We start from the raw sequence: 19489 nt of genomic DNA on the forward strand, positions 1-19489 counted from the left end.
ACCTGGTTCAATGTGCCCCTTTTTAACTTTGAACGTCTTTAAACGTCTCTGCACAGCCCTGCACACACACATCGAAAAAAAAAAGATTGCCTCAACAAAAGGGCACTTTGGTCACCCATCAGGAAAGGGGCAGGTGCTCAGGCCCCTGCTGCCCCCCCCCCCCTGCACGTGCCTGCTGGTGGGGCATGCTCAGGCTGTAACGGTTTGGTGGGGGGCACTGACTGAGGCACATGTGGTTCTGGCTGTGATGTAACAGGGGAGAGTAGCTGAGGCATCACAAGAGAAGCAGGAGGCGGTGAAATGGGCAATGCAGGCTGCATTAAAGCAGGAGGTACAGGCTGAGTTGGCAACGGAGGCAAGCAGGCTAAGGGGGCTGTGGATGCGGAGGCAGATATAGGCACGGCTTCTGAAGCAGGTTCCGGGTTTGATGCAGCAGTCTCAAGCTGCACTTGAGGAGTGGGGACTCCTGACTGCTGCTGAATGGTGGGTGCATCTCTTCAACTGGGCCAAGTAAGAGCAGAAATTGTGAACAGTCAGATTTTGTTATACCAAAGAACCCCTGGTGGAGATTTAAATTCACAGAAACAGATGAAAATAAATTAATTTCCGAGATTTTATTGCAATGTATTTTTATTAAAAGAATTATTTTGGTTAAAACCACTGCTGCCTGTCTGAATTCAGTTTATACTTATGGTTTGTTTAGTATGGTATTTAAATGTTTTACTAAGTTCAGGAATGTACAACATGACCATCCTTAAATAAACCAGGGGCAAACATCCTATCTTTTTCTTTTTATTTCTTTTCCATAAAGAATCACAGTCTAATGGTGTTACATTTTAGGCAGCAGTAGCTAGAAGCGCAGCATTTTTTTAACGAATCATTAGCCTCCATCCATCATCAGCAGATGAGCATCAGATTAGATAGATTAGTCCCTCTGAAAACTCTTGGATTTGGCCTCATCCGAGTATCATACAGTTAAAAACATGATTGTGGATAACCATAATGAAAAACAGATTCACACACCTGTCCCTGATGTCCTCACAGACATTTTGGGGAGATCAGTGACCTTCATGAGAAAATGTATATTTTTTTGTATAAACTTAATATAATATAATATAATATAATATAATATAATATAATATAATATAATATAATATAATATAATATAATACATAACTTAATAATATAAGCTATAAACGGTATATGTATAGTTTATAGTTTGCACTGTGCCTGGTTGCAGTGTTGTGTGCCACCCCCCCCCCCCAAAAAAAAAAAAACAAACAAAAACAGAAAACAACGGAAACTCCCAAAGTTTCTCTTCTCGCAGCAGCAGCGGGTGGCCACTTGTTAATCCGTCATCGACTACATTTTGATGAACAATCGGTTCCTACCAGTAATTTTTTTATACTTTATAAAAACTGCGCTATCTGTTCATTTACTCACATGAATGTAGCTACAAATTAGACATGCACAGAGCCTATCCTGCATCTTGCTTTATTTCCGTCCTAGTGTTTTAAAGACGCACTAACAAACCTAATCTCTCCCGGAAGTCGATATGTGTGGATATCTTTTTTTTCTTTTTTAATTGATCTACCGAGGATTAGTGGATGGATGACATTTCTCCTTTTTGTGGCAATTACCGCCACAGTTTATCGTCCCGATGTCACTCGATGCTGCGCAGTCTGTTATTTCTGATGGTAGCGCTTCTGCACACAGATGTAATAGGTACGTCGATTAAATTCTTTTCTATTTTGTTGTATTTTTATGTTATTACTGCTTCTTTTGTGGAAGGTAGACTCGTACGAAAAAAGGTGAGGCTTTGTGAAACAGCACCTGCACCGGAACTGGCTGCTTTTGTGATCGTCGCATCTTGATAATGATGTTCACTAACGCAGTGACACAGAAAAGTGTTGCAGAATTCAAAATCTCGTGCAGTGTGATTGTTTAGTCCTCATCACGTGTTTCTGTTGTCCTGCATGCATTTTGTTTATGAGATATTTACAACAGAAGAGGGGGTACAAAAGAGAGGAGCGAGACTCATCTGTCTTGCTAAGAAATTGGTCACATTGAATTAATGTCTGCGCGCGTGTGTGTGTGTTAACACTATTAGTAGGCTACTCCTTCAGTTTCTGGCTGGGTAATTTCATGAATTCAAATCACAATGAACTGCTGGCTTTGTTGATACAACATTGCAGGTCTTAATGCTCAATTCCTATTTTTTGATCAAATCCGATTTTTTTTTGTCCGGTTGTTCACACTACAAATAAAAAGCGGCCCGCATGCGCAAAAGAAGACGTCACACACAACGCGCTCTGTTTAGACCCAGACCAAACACTATTGTTTGCCTGATGGCTCTTAATAAAAAGACTTGTTTCGGACTTCACGTTTCCCAATTTTGCTTTAAGTTATAAAATTATTTTGTTATGTACATATTGTAAATGACCTTTAAATTTGGTAAAATCTTCACATATGTTTGGTAAAGATACGATATGGTAAATGTGCCTTAAGGTGAAAAATATGTACGTTGCCTGTGCAAATTAGTACCAGGCTGACAATTGTACATGGTTTGTTAATGTTTCCTTTAATGGAATTAGTTATGTGCAATCAAAATGTTGTTTAATAGAGTTTATGTGTAGTTGTAAGCTAGTTAGGTGATAGTGAATTAAGTGATGCAAATTTGATGTGCATGCTATATGTGAGCAGGAGAAATTTGAAAAAACTTTTAATGAAATCTCTGTGACGCATTAGTATAAGAGACCATCATTCAGCCAGGGATGCTATGGCCTAAAATTTATCCTTATTGCTGTTTCAGAGAGGAGCGGTGCTTCAAAGGATAGTTGCAGATTTCTGTCAGAATCTGTAGATTACACAGTATAAATAAAATGATCACGTTTCTCCAACGTTGTCTCCCCAACAGTTTCACCAGGAAGCAAAACCGATTTTAATTTAATGCACGTATCAAACAAATGCACAGTAATCTATTATTTTTCTTCAGTAATTAAATAGATTCAACATCTTTCTTCAACAGAATTGCAGACTGCACAGATGGTACATTCCCAAAGGAAAGAATACTATAACTTACTAGGGTATATACTAGACTTAATATTTACTGAATACAATAATGGATTTCTATACATTTTACATCAGATGAAAACTTTGGTTGTAAGATTCAGATAAATATTTATTAAAAGCTAGACATTTTAATTTCTTTGTGCCCCCCTTTTCCCTGTTCATGCTCTCCCTGGGCCCCTGGCAAAACTTTGCTAGAGCCGCCCCTGCACAGTGACCAGCTGTCAGCTACATAAAAAAGGATCCTGGTGTTATTTGTCTCTCAGAAACAGTTCATAACTTCCCTTCAACTCATTCATGTCACCTAAAAGGTAAACCTGTTTCTTCATCACCTGTTCAGCTCTGATGATTCAGTAAGGACATCTCCTGGTTTCATCTTCATGTTTCCCTCTCACCAGGATATCCAAACCGATATCATGACCAGCAGTTTTTACGGCTGTGGCTCCAGCAAACCTCATGTGATACTAGAAATTAATATTAAATAAATTCTTACAACAGCTGATCAAGCTAACAAGCTGCTGTTTTTTTAGCGCGACATCCGTTGGTTTCCAATTTCTTGCGCAGAGAGAAAAGCCGATCAGCTGATCATTGATCAGTTTAATGATTGAATTAGCAACTTTCTAGCTGTAGTACGGGACAAATCGCGTTCCTTTTCACCTCGACTTTAAAGTTCGACCTCCTCGGCTGTAATTGGTCCAGCCCAGAGTCGATCATGACCAACTGGCCAATCCACCACCATTCATTTATACCGTAAAAAAAAAGAAAAGAAATAAAACCCCATCGGCCCATAAAAACGAAAAATCACGAGCGGCCCACCGGGCGAATGCCCGGTATGCCCGATGGCCAGTCCAGCCCTGTCAATCACCAATCTCTATTTCTGTCACTCCCTCTCTCTCGTCTGTGACTAGAATCATTTGAATAAGGTGATATTTCTTTAATTAAACTTTGAATGTTGAGGTTTATGTGAATGGAGACCTGCTGGTTTTCATAACCCATCGCAAAGATAATAGAGAGAGAAGGCCTGTTATTTTCTTTTACACGTGCCTATGTACCTGCTTATAAATGTACGGTCACGTGACATTTGTGTTTCGAAAAATTGGAGCTGAGCTCGATGTCAGTGTCGAGCTTCCCATCCCTGCAGAGAATGTTTATCTCATCCTTTGTGTTTTTATCTTCTTCGAGACTTATGCCCTACAAATTTGTTTCACAGTTAGGTGCCTGACTGACAACTGTATAAAACAAAAACTACACACAGTATTCGAAGCACATAGCGCGCAGTCGTAAATTCCCCCTAATTTTGGTATGATCCGAGCTCAGGCACTAGCCGACTGAGCACAGCAGCTGCTGCCTGCGAATTTGCTGTTGGAGAAACGCAGACAGGCAGACAGAGGAGAGCTTAAGTTTGACCAGGTACCAAAGCAAATCATTCGTACTGTACAAATAATGTGAATATGGCGGTGTATCACAAAAGATTGATATCAAACTGATCACTTGACCCATATTACGTTACTTGCTCTTCCAGTGAATCAACAAATGGCGAAATGAAAAGCCAAACAACAACAATGCTGCAAAACAAGACGAATTTCAATACACAGCAGTATAGTTGAAACCAGATATTTACATACACTTTAGGGAAAAAACATAAAAACATTTTTTTTTACTGTTAAACATCAATTTAGAGTAAACTTGTTTTGTTTTAGGTAAATAAATATTGAAATATCTTTTGAATTAATTAAATGTCAGAATAAAGAGAGAGAGAGAGCTGTCTATTTTTTATCACGTTTTTATTGTGTCTTGAATTAATAAGAAAACTCCAGACGTTTCCATTCTGAGCTTAAGAAGCTTCTGATAGGTTATTAGAGTCCATGTGAGTAAACTGGTGGCACAGCTGTGGATGCATATAAGGCAAAACACAGAGCCTGTTTCTTTGACATGGGAAAATCAAGAGATATCAACCAAAACACCAGGGAAAGAATTGTGGAGCTCCATAAGTGTGGCTCAATTTTGAATATAATTTGGGTTCCATTTGCAATTAAGAAATACAGATAGTTTCTCTGTAAATATATTGTTTCAACTGTATATTTGATGATATTGGTGTTTGGCTTGATTGTTAGCACAAAGAGAGAGAGAGAGAGGAACAGAGAGGGGGATGGAGAGGATAATGAGGACAGAACAGAGATGGAACAAGAGCCAGGTGCACTGAAAAAAAGGCCATGTTGGATTTACTTAATTCAATAGTGGACATTGGTTGCACACAAATGTTTTGCTTTGGCAGAAACTTAAACAACTGAGTTAAATCAACACAACTTTTCATATTCAATAAACCTGTGCATTTTGTGTTCATAAAACGCGATTGAAACATGTTTAGATGAAGTAAGGTGAGCTCTTGGAATATTTTAATCCTTCACAATTTTGTCATTTTATTTCAACACTATTCAATAACTTTTTACCCCAGTACTACTTGGTCACTTAAATACTACATGTTGTCTTCATATTACACAATGTTCAACAAAGTCTAGAGTCTGGTTACCATAAAAATTGAATGGATCTACAAAAACTGCCATCATCCTACACTCAAAAAAGTCAACTAAGAAAGTTGTTTGATTAATTCAATAGACATTTGTCTATTTAACATGAACATATTGAGTTTAGGTTTTTAAATCATTATCAGTTGTTGGTTTAACATAAAATAACAAAAAGTTTAATGAACTAGATTTGCATTCTTCAGTTCAATTAAATGTAATTATTTTAAATCAACAACTCTAAAACCGATGCCTAGTGCGCATGCTCAAACTTCCCAGAAGTGAAAAGGCACCGATGCCTAGTGCGCATGCTCAAACTTCCCAGAAGTGAAAAGGCGGGAACGCGGAGAAAGTTATGTGTTCAGTGAACTGCCATTTCCCCCTGCGGAATCTTCCACAATACAGGTAAGTCATAAATAACTCAAAATATCTTAGTCAAACGAAGTTGTTCTGTCCGTTAATTGTTTAACAATGTTTTTAATTCCAAATGTGTAAGTTGTCATTAGACAGCGGGAGTGGAGCAAATGCAGTGAAAATCTGGTATTAGACGGTGCCAATCGGTACCGTCTAATACCTGATTTCTAATCCGCTCTGGGTATATTTATACTATTATTAGCATTTCCACTTCATTGTTTTTCTTTTTTTTTTTTTTTTTACCTGTTTTTGCAGTTAGTCTTATAGTGTTTTTAGCGGTTATTGATATGTTTAATTCAATATTTAACACGTTTGTAATTCACTTTCAAAGTAAATGAAGTTAGCTAAAGCTAGTATGGTTGTCTCATTGAACTTTTACCTAGCTCTGTTAGCATTCACTTTGGTTTTAAATGACGGTTATTGCAAGACATGGTCTTTGTTCACTTTTTTTATTATTATTTGCATTTTTTCTTTCTTTCTTTCTCCTTTTATTTTAAGCATTCGGCCTCTCACAGTAATGCAAGTTAAACTAGCATGCGCGAGTTGCTAAATATTAGCTGTGTCCAAATTCAGGGGCTGCATCCTTCGAATTGACTTGATCGCTAGTGCATGGGAAAAAGAGCATAAACACGAGGTCAGAGGAAAAGGCAATGGCGGATAGTTATGAAAATTGCCTGTCGGACCTTTACCGCAACTACCAGCATCTTTATTGCATAGTGTGAAACACTGCTATTACATTTGGCAACAGATTGGATATTTATCTGTGAATTTTATATTGCAAGAGGTATTTATATGTATTTGTATTTTTTTTTATACATTTGCAACAAAGTAAAAAAAAAATCCACTGGAATTTTTATAAAATAATTGTCTGTTTTCTTTACCATAGTAACACCACAAAGAAAGCTGACCCCTTTTTCTGATTGTTTGTGCCTCCTCTTTAATACATGGTAAGCCTTTTACCATCATATATTTATTATGATAGTTTTATGATTTAATCAAAGTGGAAAAAAAGGTGCCAATAAAACCATCCTTAAAACTGCTTTTCTTTTTTTCTTTCAGTGACTTGTATGTGGCAGTGCAAGCGTTGTTCCATCAGGGAGAGTAGTAGGTACAAATTATTGAAACGCTGTACAGGGCTCGCAAAATCGCTAGCCTGACGTCCCGGGGCTAGCGATTTTTCCAGTCGGGCTACCAAAATCTATCTCTGCCCTGCCCGTCCGGCTTTTGTAGGAAGGAAAAATATATGTCAATGCTTTTGCATTCTTTCGGAAATGTAGCTGGGTAATTATATCATTGGCATCGGTGAGCCACTGTCAATATGTGACATATTGAAATCGCGTTTGAATTTGCGCTTGTTTTTTGCTTTCACTTTGCAATCGCGCGAACTGTGTATAGAGAGCGACAGCACTGATCTGTGAGTGATGATAATTTGCGCACCAATTCCTCTGACATCGTCTTATCAATCGTTAGCTTACTATGCAAACATGACAAGTGAAATCTCCCGCAGCTTAAACATGTGAGAGGTTGATCGCGCAGAGAATCGTTGAGCTTATGTGAGTGCGTGTGTAAAAGCAGGAAGATATATACTGTATTTCAGTTCTGCTGAGCCAAATAAGACAGGTCAGGGTGAAGAAGTGACAGCCAAAGAAAAGCTTACCACAAAACGGAGAAGTTATGACAAATCAGACTATAAGGCAAAAAGAAAGTGCAGCTTTATGGTTTCATGGACAAAAGGATTTCTGTGGCTGCAATATGACGAGCTAAATAACCAGGGCTGCACATAAGTGGTCCGCAGGTGCGCATTCGCTGTCAAAATAAAAAAACACGCACAAGAGAAGAAGTTGCAACGCGTGCTTGCGTACATAAGATTTTCAGGAGGAGGACAGACATTTGTTTAGAACTCTTAAAGATGTCAAGAAGCTCCTTTAAGCAATTACTTTGGTGTTCCTCCACCTCCAAAGAAATGTCAGAAGGAGTCCGAACCACAAAAGAAGCGCGTATTCTCAGAAAAGTGGTTGAAGGAGGTGAGCTGGCTTCAAACAAATGATGAACGCACAGATGTGGTGCAGAATGTGCCGTGAAAATCCCACTCTAGCGGACAAAAACAGTGCTTTTTATATGGATGCAAACGCGCGTTGCAACTTCTTATCTGGTGCGCATCTTTTATTTTGACAGCGAATGCTCACATGCGGACCACTTATGTGCACCCGTGTAAATAACATAATGTTCTGCCAGGTGTGTTGTTGGTTTTCCCTCGATTCCTGAGTCGACAAGCGCCTTTGTTACTGGGACCAGTAATTTTAAGAAAGGCCCCCATTAGAAATGGATTATTGCTCAGTCTGCAATATCTTTCCCAGAACAAACACCAATTGCAAATAATATACTAAAAATAAACCTGAAAAATCTGTTTAGAACAGCATACTATGTTGCAAAGAGTGAACTACCACTGGTGCAATTTAGCAGTCTTTGCAAACTTCAAAAAGCAAATGGCCCAGATCTTGGTTCCACTTGCCTCTTACTTGTGACTTTAGTGGAAATTTCAAATTCAGGATCTGACACAGACTGATTCATGTTCTACACAGACAGCACTGATGTCTGCATGGTCTTCTAAAAGCAGCTTTAGTCAGCTTAGATGTGAAGTGAGTGAAATATACAGTTGAGTTTTTAATCAATGTATTTGTTCTCTATTGCAGATTGACAAGGAGTTTCTGCGAATCACCACAAAGCCTCTGCTATCTACTTTCTTTGCCGAGCTTGACCAATACGCGCCACGCTTAATGGAAATCTTTCTGACCAAAGGAGGGACACGTGGAAAGAAAATAAGAGGTCTCATGCTTGCCATCTCCAAGGTTTGTATTAGGATTGAGTAGACTTTGTCATAGGCAGCAAAAATAACTTTTATTTGGAGATGAAGTTGTCAATTTTGTTTCAGCTTAACAAATGGTACATGCCAGGTTCTAACCTAAAGAATAATTATGCAAGTTAACTGATTACCATAGCTTTAAGAAAAACAGCCTGGTTTTGGCTCATATTATCTCCTCCTCCTCTCCAGCATGACAACATCCATACCAGACGAGCATGCATCTTGAAGTCTTTGTGCATCTACCTAAACGAAGACTATGAGAAGTTAATAAAGGAGTACTTGGTGAGTCACTGTGACAGCATGTTGACCGTAACATTCTCATACAAATTGTGACGTTGCCTCAAATGCAAATCGTTAAAATTAAAAATTTGAGATTAGCAACAAGACACCTGGTATTGGGGAAAGGATGTCTTGAATACCAAACAGTATTAAGCGTTGCAATAAAGAATTTCTGGGATTTGGTATTGGAAGGAAAGAAATTTATGCCTACTTAAACTTGATACACAAACATACAATGCATTTAACATGCATCAAGACAATATTGCTTTTGAATCTGTACTTGGATTAAAACAAGTCCTGTTGTTTTTTCATTGCTATGGTCATCAGTATTTGTAAATAGAAATGTCTATGAACTTTGAGCTGTTTAGTACTAACACTTCTATACCTGTTTTATTTTAGCAGCTGAGTTAGCCTTTTCTCGAGTCCTGTCCCCCTAAGTTACTCTTGCTACGTCCGACAAACAAATGGTTTCCTCTGCGCACCAATGGGTACCCGAATGTGCAAGCAGACATGCTTCATAATGTTCGGTACAGTTACCTGGAAATGAGGCCATACACACTGTTTAATCCATTCACGTTGTTTTTGACTTTGTGAATGGAAAGAACACAACTCCTCCAGACACAATCTCTCGGCGTATCGGTGGGCACACCACTTCTCCATCTTGCTTGAGGTTAATGTTTGTCAGACACAGTAACGGTTGCTATAATGTGTAATTGGACAATGGCCCTTTCGGGGGAGGGGCCGGTGAGAGGTCAATTATGCCACCTCTTTTGACATGAGAGGTGTATTTTATAATTTATGTATTGGAGTAATTACTAACAACTACTTTAGTGGTGTGTAATTTTCTGTTTATTACTTTAACTACAGTACTTGGATTTTATGAACAGCATAGAAACAGTTGTTTAAACAATCTCTTAAATTTTACTTTGTTGTCTTATATTTTTTCATGTAGGATACGGACAGCGAGGCAAAGAGCTGCATGGAGCAAACTGTGATGGGGGTGTACGTCATCCAGAAGGAGGGTGCTGAACCTGAAGATGACCCAGAGGACGTTGGTGTCCTGATTGAGGGTGTGGAGGCTAACACTGATTTGGGTAACATTGCACAAGCATGTGCTCTGTTGTTTGGACTCGTATACTGTTTGAACCTGAGCTACCCACCAGAACTTAAATGCACCTTTGAAGTCCTCCAGAAGATACTTTTAAATCTTGATGGACAAAAGCTGTCTTCAAAGGCACAGTTTCTGAAAAACAAGCTTATGGGGTGAGGGCACTTGAAAATGACTGATAGGTCTTGAATGGTTCATTGGTGCAATGGTGATTTCCAATATATAATGGTAATATTTGAGTTGTTTATATTTTTTTCTTTCATTTAAAATTTTTTTTTTAAGTTTTTGGATTCTCTCTGTTGGGCAATTCACCTTTTATACAGCACTGCAGATGATTTTTGTTTGTCCTTATATAGATGGCTCAAAATGGATCAGAAGTACTGACAGAAGTACTATGTTGTGTTTATGTGTCAAGGTCCTGTAAAGTTTAAGACCACTGCCACCTGTTAAGTTTACTGTATTATTGTTTCCATTTTGCTTGCTAGCATGTTTTAAAACACAGCAAAACTATATTGCTAGCTGTGGAGGACTGCAACCAAAATTAAAAAAATAAATACAGAAATGTAAAAATTGGTCAAACTAATAATTATTTCAATGAGATACACCAAACAAATATAGATTTTCATCACCTATGGATTGTTTTGTTGTTGTACTGCCCCCAAATTATTTCTAATTATTTTATTTTTCCAAATTCACACAATAGTAATTCTATTTTGTCACATGTTTTAACTTGCCAAGTGGGAGATGTATTTTTTATCTTTTAGTTTAATTTTTTTAAAATGCAGTCGATATATTGAGCAAATTTTGCACCTGTTTTTAGTTGTGGAAGCTTTGGTTCCAACATATTACCTATGTAAATAAGTATTCTAACGTTTTACCTTTTGAAGTGGCATAATGCTTGCAGGTGTACAAAAATGGTAAGCTTTTATATTGTCCACTAAATCCAGTTAATAAAGATAATGTTATCATAATCTGATTGTGACTTTTTTTGTAAAGTAGTGGGTTTCTAAATGTGTAACAAATGTAAACAAATCTAATTGAAATAATTTGGTTGAAATGAGTGAAATCATTGACTTGATTAACAAAGTAGTTGTTGAAACAACAAGATTTAATTCTGTTTTCCTAAACTTTTTAAATTGTGTAGAATGAATTAAAACAAATTTCACTCTACATACTTAAATAAATCACTTCAAATCAATGTAAGTATAGTATGTTGATCCAACGTAATCTGATTACATTAAACCACCAAATGCTAAATGTGTTGGTTTGACATGATCGAAAAGGGTTTATTGTACTTGGTTAAATTGTGTGCAAAAAGGGTGCCATGATTAAATTGTGTTCATCCAACAACAGATTTTTTTGAGTGTATCTTTATCCTGGTTGCAGGGGTGCTGGGAAATAACCCTGAAGTGATAGGTTACAAGGCAGGGTACACCCTGGACAGCTCACAAGTCTATCACAAACAATCATTTGCACTTACATTGACAGGTAATTTAGAATCACCAATTAACCTAACAACTGAATGACTTTTAACTGTGGGAAGAAACCAGTAGACCCAGAGAGAAGCCAGTGCAAACTAGCCAGGTTGTGGATTTGAACCCAGGACCTGCTTACTGCGAAGGAACAGCACTAACCACCATGCCACCAGATTTAGCAAAAGTAGGAAAGCTATGATTTCAAGGCTTGATTCAGAATTTTTTGTGCATTTTTTGTCCTTGACTGGTTAAACTGCAATAAATAGCAATAGTATACACATGACATGTGTGTAGTTGTCTGCCTCTTAGAACTCCAGTGATTCTCCTGCAGTTTGACATCTCGTGCGATCTTGTGAATTTCATGAGTTCAGCAACTAACCACTCTTACTAGATTGTATCATGTCATCTTAACAAGAACAAATTAAGTTGTTGAATTTTGTACAAATCCTTCATGATTTAATTACGTTCATAGAAACATGAAATTATTGTGTTCAAATTACAAGGTAGACTTTTTTAATGTAACAACCACCCAATTTACTTTTTTTGGTATACCGAAAAAAGTAGAGGTGGCTGCTCGACTTGACTGAGATGGATGTCTTCCAGAAACCACTATCCAAAGCACGTAAGACTGAAATCCCGTGCAGTGTCGCAGTAAGTCATTGACTTACTTCACTCGAACAGGACATGAACGATTTAATCTAGCCTCCCTGCATATCATGTAGTTTCTACACTATATAGTTACACTTAACTTTGAAGCATGATTTACGTAAGCATGATGCTTATGTAAATCCAAGAGCTGGCCAATCCCTTTTTTTCAGTGTGAGACAGACCTGTTAGTCAAATGGTTGTTTGCCAAAACTAATTAGAACTTTTGAGGTTTGTTATTTTTCAAATTCTATATTTATTAAGTTATGTAGGTTTGTTTGCACAACAAGGCTAAATAATTATATAAACTTTTCTGAATCTGAATAGTGTACTTTCGTAGAATTAGAAAATAATATGGTACAAACTAGTAACTCATCATATTATCTATTGAAAAGGAATACTTGAATTAATTGAAAATGTCATTGACAGGTTCGCAAAACTCAAGCCTTGAAGATACAGTCTCATGTTACCACAATAAAGAGGTGTTGTCATTGTAGTGCAGGTCTATAATGATTTTCAGTGCTACTATCATCTAGTTTTGATTCTGGTTCTATTTTGGTTAAGTCCTAAAGTAGTCCTGATTTTGAACTGTTGTAGCCCTGTTTTAATTCCTGATCTGTTCTGGGTCTGGTTGAATTGGGGTTTAGTCCTCGTGTCTTGATACAACCCTAATTTTTTTCTGCCTTGCTGTTGTATTAAAAAACTAGTTTAAGGTGTCCTGCATATGTGATATATATATTTTTCTTATATGAAGTTATTCTTTTTCAAACAAAACTCAAAACACAGCCTAATAAATCTTCAACTTCACGCCATGTTTTTCAGTCATTTCTACACCCCCCCAATCCCACATGCATGCTACCGTTTAGGGCTAAGCCCCAGGTGTATGCATGCATGACCTTCTTCCTATTTTACGTTGAAGGTCCGCGTCATGTGTCAGTTTTGCGTCTTCCCTGTCTCGTCATGTGTAATTGTCATCAGTCGTGTCTCCTAGCTGTTCCCTCTTTGCCCAGTTCACCTTTTGTATTTATTGCCTGTGCTTGCACCTGTTCGTTGTCGCGTTGCCCCTCATGCTGTGTGTATCTCCCTGTGTTCCCCTAGGTTTCAGAAGCTCAGTTTAGCCTGGTTCTGTTTTGTATCACTTCCTATCCCGCAATGAAGCAGTGTTTAAGTTCATGTTCTGCCTGTTAGTCCTGCATTTTGGGTCCAATTCATGCTTGCCACACAGCTGTAACATAAGTTACTCGCGTAGCCTTGATTCGTTCACATGTAGCAAGGGATTCAGTTGTGTTACTTTTGGCTATTTGATAAACAGATATCATTTTAAGCTTGAGTCCTTTAAACTCCCAAGAAATTGAGAAATTGTTCAAATATTTATCACTGTCACAGTCATTTTTCATTTATATTTGGAGGCTAAGACCTCTTTGTTATGCCACATTTTTCTTATGCAGGAAAAACACTGCAATTGTATGTCAGCAAGATGCTGCAAAACTGCCTAATTTCAAGATTTGGTGTAGAGACAAAGCACACACCAAAAGTAAGATATAGAAGAAATTGTAATCTGATAGTGTTTCATGCTTTTTACAGCTCTCCAGGTGATTGGTGGAAACGTAACAGTGGTTCAAGGAGGTACTGCTATCCTACCGTGCCATGTCACTGGTACCAATGATGACCTGACACAGATTACCTGGCAGAGGAGGACGAGAGAAAAACCTCACAATGACAATTTCCTAACTATCCTACCCAGAGAGGGAGTGCAGTTTGTCAATGGAGGTGATGATCGATTTAAATATATCGGGAATTTTAATGACAATAATGGAACTCTCCAGTTATCCAATGTTGCACTGAAGGATGAAGGCAGCTACACGTGCATCTTCACCTTTTTTCCCAGTGGAAATCAGAAGACAGAGATACCTCTGAATTTGCTTGGTATACTAAACTTTTTTTATCTTTAAAAAATTCTGTGTGTTCGTATGCGTGATAGAGACAGAGTTACTTTGATCATCCTGTATGCATGTTTATTTATTTGTGTGCTGTAACTCTCCTAGTGCCTCCTTTCACAAGCGTCAAGGACAATCTTCCCACTTTGGGCACTGAAGAGGTTTTATTTGCTACTTGCACGGCTGCTGGATCGAAGCCTCCTGCAGAGGTGAGGTGGCTCACTGGTGCTTTGGGAGACAAAATGAGGACGACAACAAACTCCACTCAGTATGACAACGGTACGACTACCACAGTCAGCTCTCTGTTTGGTGTTCCTACAAGAGAGATTAATGGTCACCAGGTCCAGTGTGTCATCAGTGGTGACTCCCTGTCTAAAGAAGAAACCCTGCCCTTCACCATACAGGTCTCCTGTGAGTATCAGCTGCTCATGGAGTTCCTATTTAGTGTTTATTTAAGAAGTTTAATTATTTGATCAAATATTAAAAAAGGTATACAGAAATTAAATGACACAGCCTATCCTACAGAGTAGAATGTCAATAACCATGTGCATCTGTTTATCTGTTTCTGGCCTTCCAGTTCCATCATGATGCCATGCCACAACGTAAAAGAGGTTTCAAACTTTTTTGTCTATCTTAAAAATTCTGTCATTATTCACCCCCCAGTCACAAGATCCATGAAGCACACATGATCAGAGTACGAAGCAAAAACAATTCAGGCTAATTTAAATGTGAAAGCATGCTCCTCCAGTACTGTTTCTTCTTTTAGTGGCATGGTGAAGCTGTTTTTTGGTGGAAGTCCCCAAAATGACCATCAGAATTTAATGAGCCTTTTTTTTTTAGTCAGCAGTGATTATAAGTGAGCCAGTGATTAACACCCTTGAATGTGCATGAAAGGATCACTCCTTAAAAAAAAGAAAGAAAAACAACCAAGATTCATGGTTCTGCCTGCCATGATAGGATTCAAAGGTATGTTCACTTTTATTTTGACAGTTTATGATTAACACACTTCTGTTTCTTTTTTTTGCAGTCGCCCCCACAGAAGTGAAGATTAGAGTGATTTCAGAGGACTCGTTTGAGTGTTTGACAGAAGCCAACCCAAACGCAAAATTTGCCTGGAGCAGGTAAAGCAGTTTGAATAATGGTTTCAGTTAATTTAAGTGATTTCATTGATTCTTTAGGTTTGTCTAAGTACACTGTGCTGAAAAAGCCCTGAGAGAGGGCAAGCTTTCGCTGGTATGACATCACCACTTAGGCTACGTTCACACTGCAGGTCTTAATGCTCAATTCCGATTTTTTGATCAAATCCAATGTTTTTGTCTGTTTGTTCACACTACAGATAAAATGTGACAGCAAGCGTGCTCTGGTGTGAACCCTCAAAGCGGCCCGCATGCGCAAAAGAAGACGTCACATACAAAGCGCTTTGTTTAGACCCAGACCAAACAGTATTGTTTGCCTGATGGCCGTTAATATAAAGACTCGTTCTGCACTTTATGTTTCCCAATTTTGCTTTAAGTTGTAAAGTGATTTTGTTATTTACATATGGCTTAATAATGATCCTTATGGCTGTTTCAGAGAGGAGCGGTGCTTCAAAGTATAGTAGCAGATTTCCGTCAGAATCTGCAGATTATACAGTACAAATAAAATGTTCACGTTTCTCCAACGTTGTCTTCACAACAGTTTCACTAAACGTCTACACTGGATGGCCAGGAAGCGTTCATGATGTCTTCTCGGGCGCTTCTCCGGCACTGATAATTGGCATCTGTCTTGTGCCAGTGACGTAAAAGACGGATTTAATGCGACATGACCGTTCAAACAGCAGTCGCTTTCTAAAACATCAGATATGTATCGGATTCAGTACCACATACGAAAGTGACCCAGGTTGGGTTTGAAAATATCGGATTTGTGCTGTTCACACTGTCATACCATGATCGGATATGGGTCGCATAGGGTCAAAAAAGTTGGATTTGATGCGCAGGGTCCCCCCCATGCCCCCAACTCAGCATTCTTTCTCCTCCAAACACAACAGGTAGTTTTTACCAAAAAGTTCTATTTTGGTTTCATCTGACCATGTGACATTCTCCCATTTTCGTCTGGATCATCCAAATGCTCTCTGGCAAAGTTCAGACGGGCCTGGGCACGTCTTGCACTGCAGGATTTGAGTCTCTGGCAGCGTAATGTGTTACTGATGTTACTTTGGTCCCAGCTCTCTGTAGGCCATTCACTATATCCCCCGTGTGGTTCTGGGATTTTTTGCTCACCGTTCTTGTGATCATTTTGACCCCATGGGGTGAGCCCCAGATCGAGTGATTATTAGTGGTTTTGTATGACTTCCATTTTCTAAAAATTGCTCCCACAGTTGATTTCTTCACACCAAGCTGCTTAACTATTGCAGATTCAGTCTTCCCAGCCTGTTGTTTCTGGTGTCCTTTGACAGCTCTTGCATCGTGGCCATAATAGAGTCTGGAGTGTGACTGTTTGAGGTTGTGGACAGGTGTCTTTTATTTTATTTTCTGGATTTTCTTTTCTTGTTTAGTCTCTCATAGCTGAGGAATACCAATGATGAAAATTACAGGCCTCTCTCATCTTTTTAAGTGGAAGAACTTGCACAATTGGTGGCTAATTAAATAGTTTTTCACCCCACTGTAGATCATGTATTTTGGTTTAATTTCAAGAACATAGCAACATTTATGTGAGCAAGGAAAATGACTAACACAACTAACAAACTAATAGCTGAAATTCATTGGAATTTTAGCACAACTCACTTTTTTTTTGCCCTGTCGTGCATTTCACAATAAACCTCATTCATGTTTTTCCAGATCTGGCCAGTCTTTGCTGCAGTCTGCCGTCAAAGTAGATGGTGCAAAGCTACAACTGCTGAGTCGGACCTCTGATCTAAACGGCCTCTATCAGTGTGAAGCATCTAATGCATATGGAAGAAAACACAGTCAGCTGTATGTGCATGTGGCATCAGGTGAGGTCAGCTTGGATTTAGCTGTGCAGTTTGTCCAAATCTTTCTCAATTTGTTTCTGATTTCCAAACTTTTGTGCAGATTGTATCATTCTGAAGTTATTCTGTTCTATTTTTTTGTGGACTGCAATCAAAGGAAATAAATAGAAACTAGAGCATTTACACTTGGAGTAAAATGATGGACTCTCCATATGAAGGGATAAACATACAAGTGAATGAATGAATGAATGAATGAATGAATGAATGAATGATAGATAACTGATGCTCCAGTCATCCAGTACATTATATTATTCAAGTCAGTTCCAAAACCTAAAATTTAGAGCATGTCCTGACTTGTGATAGGTTCTGTTCATGGTCGTATCAAGTTTGTCTCATTTATTTTTGTGCCCTAGAACTTGTCAGAATGACACGTTTTTGAATGTGTACAGGTGCAGGTATTACATGGTGTTTGAATGCTGTCCAAGTCATCCAAATGTAAAATTGGAAAAGTCAAATATTCTTAATTCTTGTGTCCATGTAGGAGCATGCTCTGCGGCTTGGGCCTTATTTGGTGTTTTGGTTTTCCTGAATGTCACTGGGGCTGCAGCATGGTGCTTTTATAAACATGGATTTCTGATAAGGTACTTCTAACATTTACCTGCTTGTCTGTATGTTGGAAAATATAAAGTTTATCTCATTTTAAAGCATATGTGCTTTAAAGGGTGCTGATAAAAATTTATTTTTTATTTCTTCATAAATGAAAGAAGTAAAACATATAGCAGGGATCCAAGTGTAGTGTTTGCAATTTGTGAGTGTTAACCTAAAACATGTGGTCAAATGAGTTCTCAGTGCAAGTTAAACAGGTCGTACATATGCTGTAAAAAAAAAGGGAAAGAAAGCACATATATTACCTACTTAACCCTTCTCTGGAGTATGGACCTTTGATGAGGATCCTCAGAAATGCTCAGTCTTGAGCCATTTTCTCAATCTGATGGCAAATGTATTCTTTTTGAGATCTCTTTACCATATATTCTTGGCCTTCTTCTTTGTCTCTTCCCCTCTGAGTTTCAGAGCTTGTCTGGTGAGGTTGTTGCCTGGTTTCCTCAGTGCATATCCTGTCCATTTCCATTATCTTCTTTATATATTTTCCTCCGAATGTACCCGCCTTGCGTTTTTCCAACAGGTTATGACTGTGGATCTTGTTTGGCCAGTAAATCTTCAAGGTTTCCTTGGGAAGCTGTTGATGAAGGCAAAAATGAAAAAGAATACGATCAACAAGGTGTAAAGATAATATCTAACAAAGTTCAACAGTAGATCAACAAAATAAGCGGAAATTCCCATATGCACACTCTGTTAAAAGCACTAAAAGTCCACTTGAAAGTGACACGAGCAGTCAGCATCTCAACACTTGAAAATGTTGAGATGTACTGACAGTGTTTCCTCTGATGTTAGAACAGTTTCTCACATGTACTTTCTCATGTGCATCTTTGGGTTTTGTTTGGTTGTTTGTTGGTTTTTTAACCACAAATAATGACAGGGAGCATGTCCTACTGTTTTCTTAGGAGACCAGAAAACACACCAGATAATGACAACACGCCAGAGAGTGAGCATGTTCCACTGAGACCTAGCAGTGCAGTAGATGATCCCGGGCCACATGATGTTCCACCATCTTCCAGAAGTGCACATGTTGATGATGGACTATCTAAGAGAACAGAATGATGATCATGGACAAGAAGATGACAGAAGACATGGATCACTGTCGACTAGCAGTGCTGGAGGTGATCAAGGACCACATAATGTCTCACCCTCCCCCAGGAGAGCAGTGTGATCATAATAATAATAATGGATTTGATTTATATAGCGCTTTTCAAGGCACCCAGAGCGCTTTACAATTCACAGTCACTCTCACATTCACACACTGGTGGAGGCAGTTGTAGCCACAGCTGCCCTGGGACTGACAGAAGCGAGGCTGCCATATCGCGCCATCGGCCCCTCTGGCCAACACCAGTAGGCAGTAGGGTAAAGTGTCTTGCCCAAGGACATAATGACCAGGACAGAGAGCCCGGGGATCGAACCGGCAACCTTCCGGTTACAGATGCGCTTCCCAGCCCCCAGCGCCACGGTCGCTGGGGGTTGGGCTACATGATGACAGACAGTGGGACAGACAGCATGTCCCACTATCTCCCAGGAGTGCACATGATGATCACGGGCCATCTAGGAGAACAGATGA

General features: G+C 38.8%; 1 protein-coding gene across 1 annotated transcript; it reads left to right on the forward strand.

Annotated features, from left to right (window-relative positions):
• The first annotated feature begins 1231 nt into the window (after positions 1-1231).
• LOC113007456 (nectin-4-like) lies at positions 1232-19130 on the forward strand. Its single transcript, XM_026144048.1, has 7 exons — positions 1232-1725; positions 13960-14301; positions 14421-14723; positions 15340-15433; positions 17129-17283; positions 17801-17900; positions 18822-19130. Exons 1-7 carry the CDS (start codon positions 1608-1610, stop codon positions 18976-18978), a joined length of 1269 nt encoding a protein of 422 aa, XP_025999833.1. The 5' UTR covers positions 1232-1607; the 3' UTR covers positions 18979-19130.
• Positions 19131-19489: the final 359 nt, after the last annotated feature.

Source organism: Astatotilapia calliptera, chromosome 16 (genome assembly GCF_900246225.1).
Source record: "Astatotilapia calliptera chromosome 16, fAstCal1.2, whole genome shotgun sequence".
Taxonomy (NCBI): domain Eukaryota; kingdom Metazoa; phylum Chordata; class Actinopteri; order Cichliformes; family Cichlidae; genus Astatotilapia; species Astatotilapia calliptera.

Bases quoted from the DNA above. Each gene is read 5' to 3' on its own strand.
- LOC113007456 (XM_026144048.1), top strand. From the start codon at position 1,608: ATGGATGACATTTCTCCTTTTTGTGGCAATTACCGCCACAGTTTATCG. The intron at 14,724-15,339 runs GTGAGTATCAGC...TTTTTTTTGCAG, and splicing joins CTTCACCATACAGGTCTCCT to TCGCCCCCACAGAAGTGAAG. The intron at 17,901-18,821 runs GTACTTCTAACA...CTGTTTTCTTAG, and splicing joins AAACATGGATTTCTGATAAG to GAGACCAGAAAACACACCAG.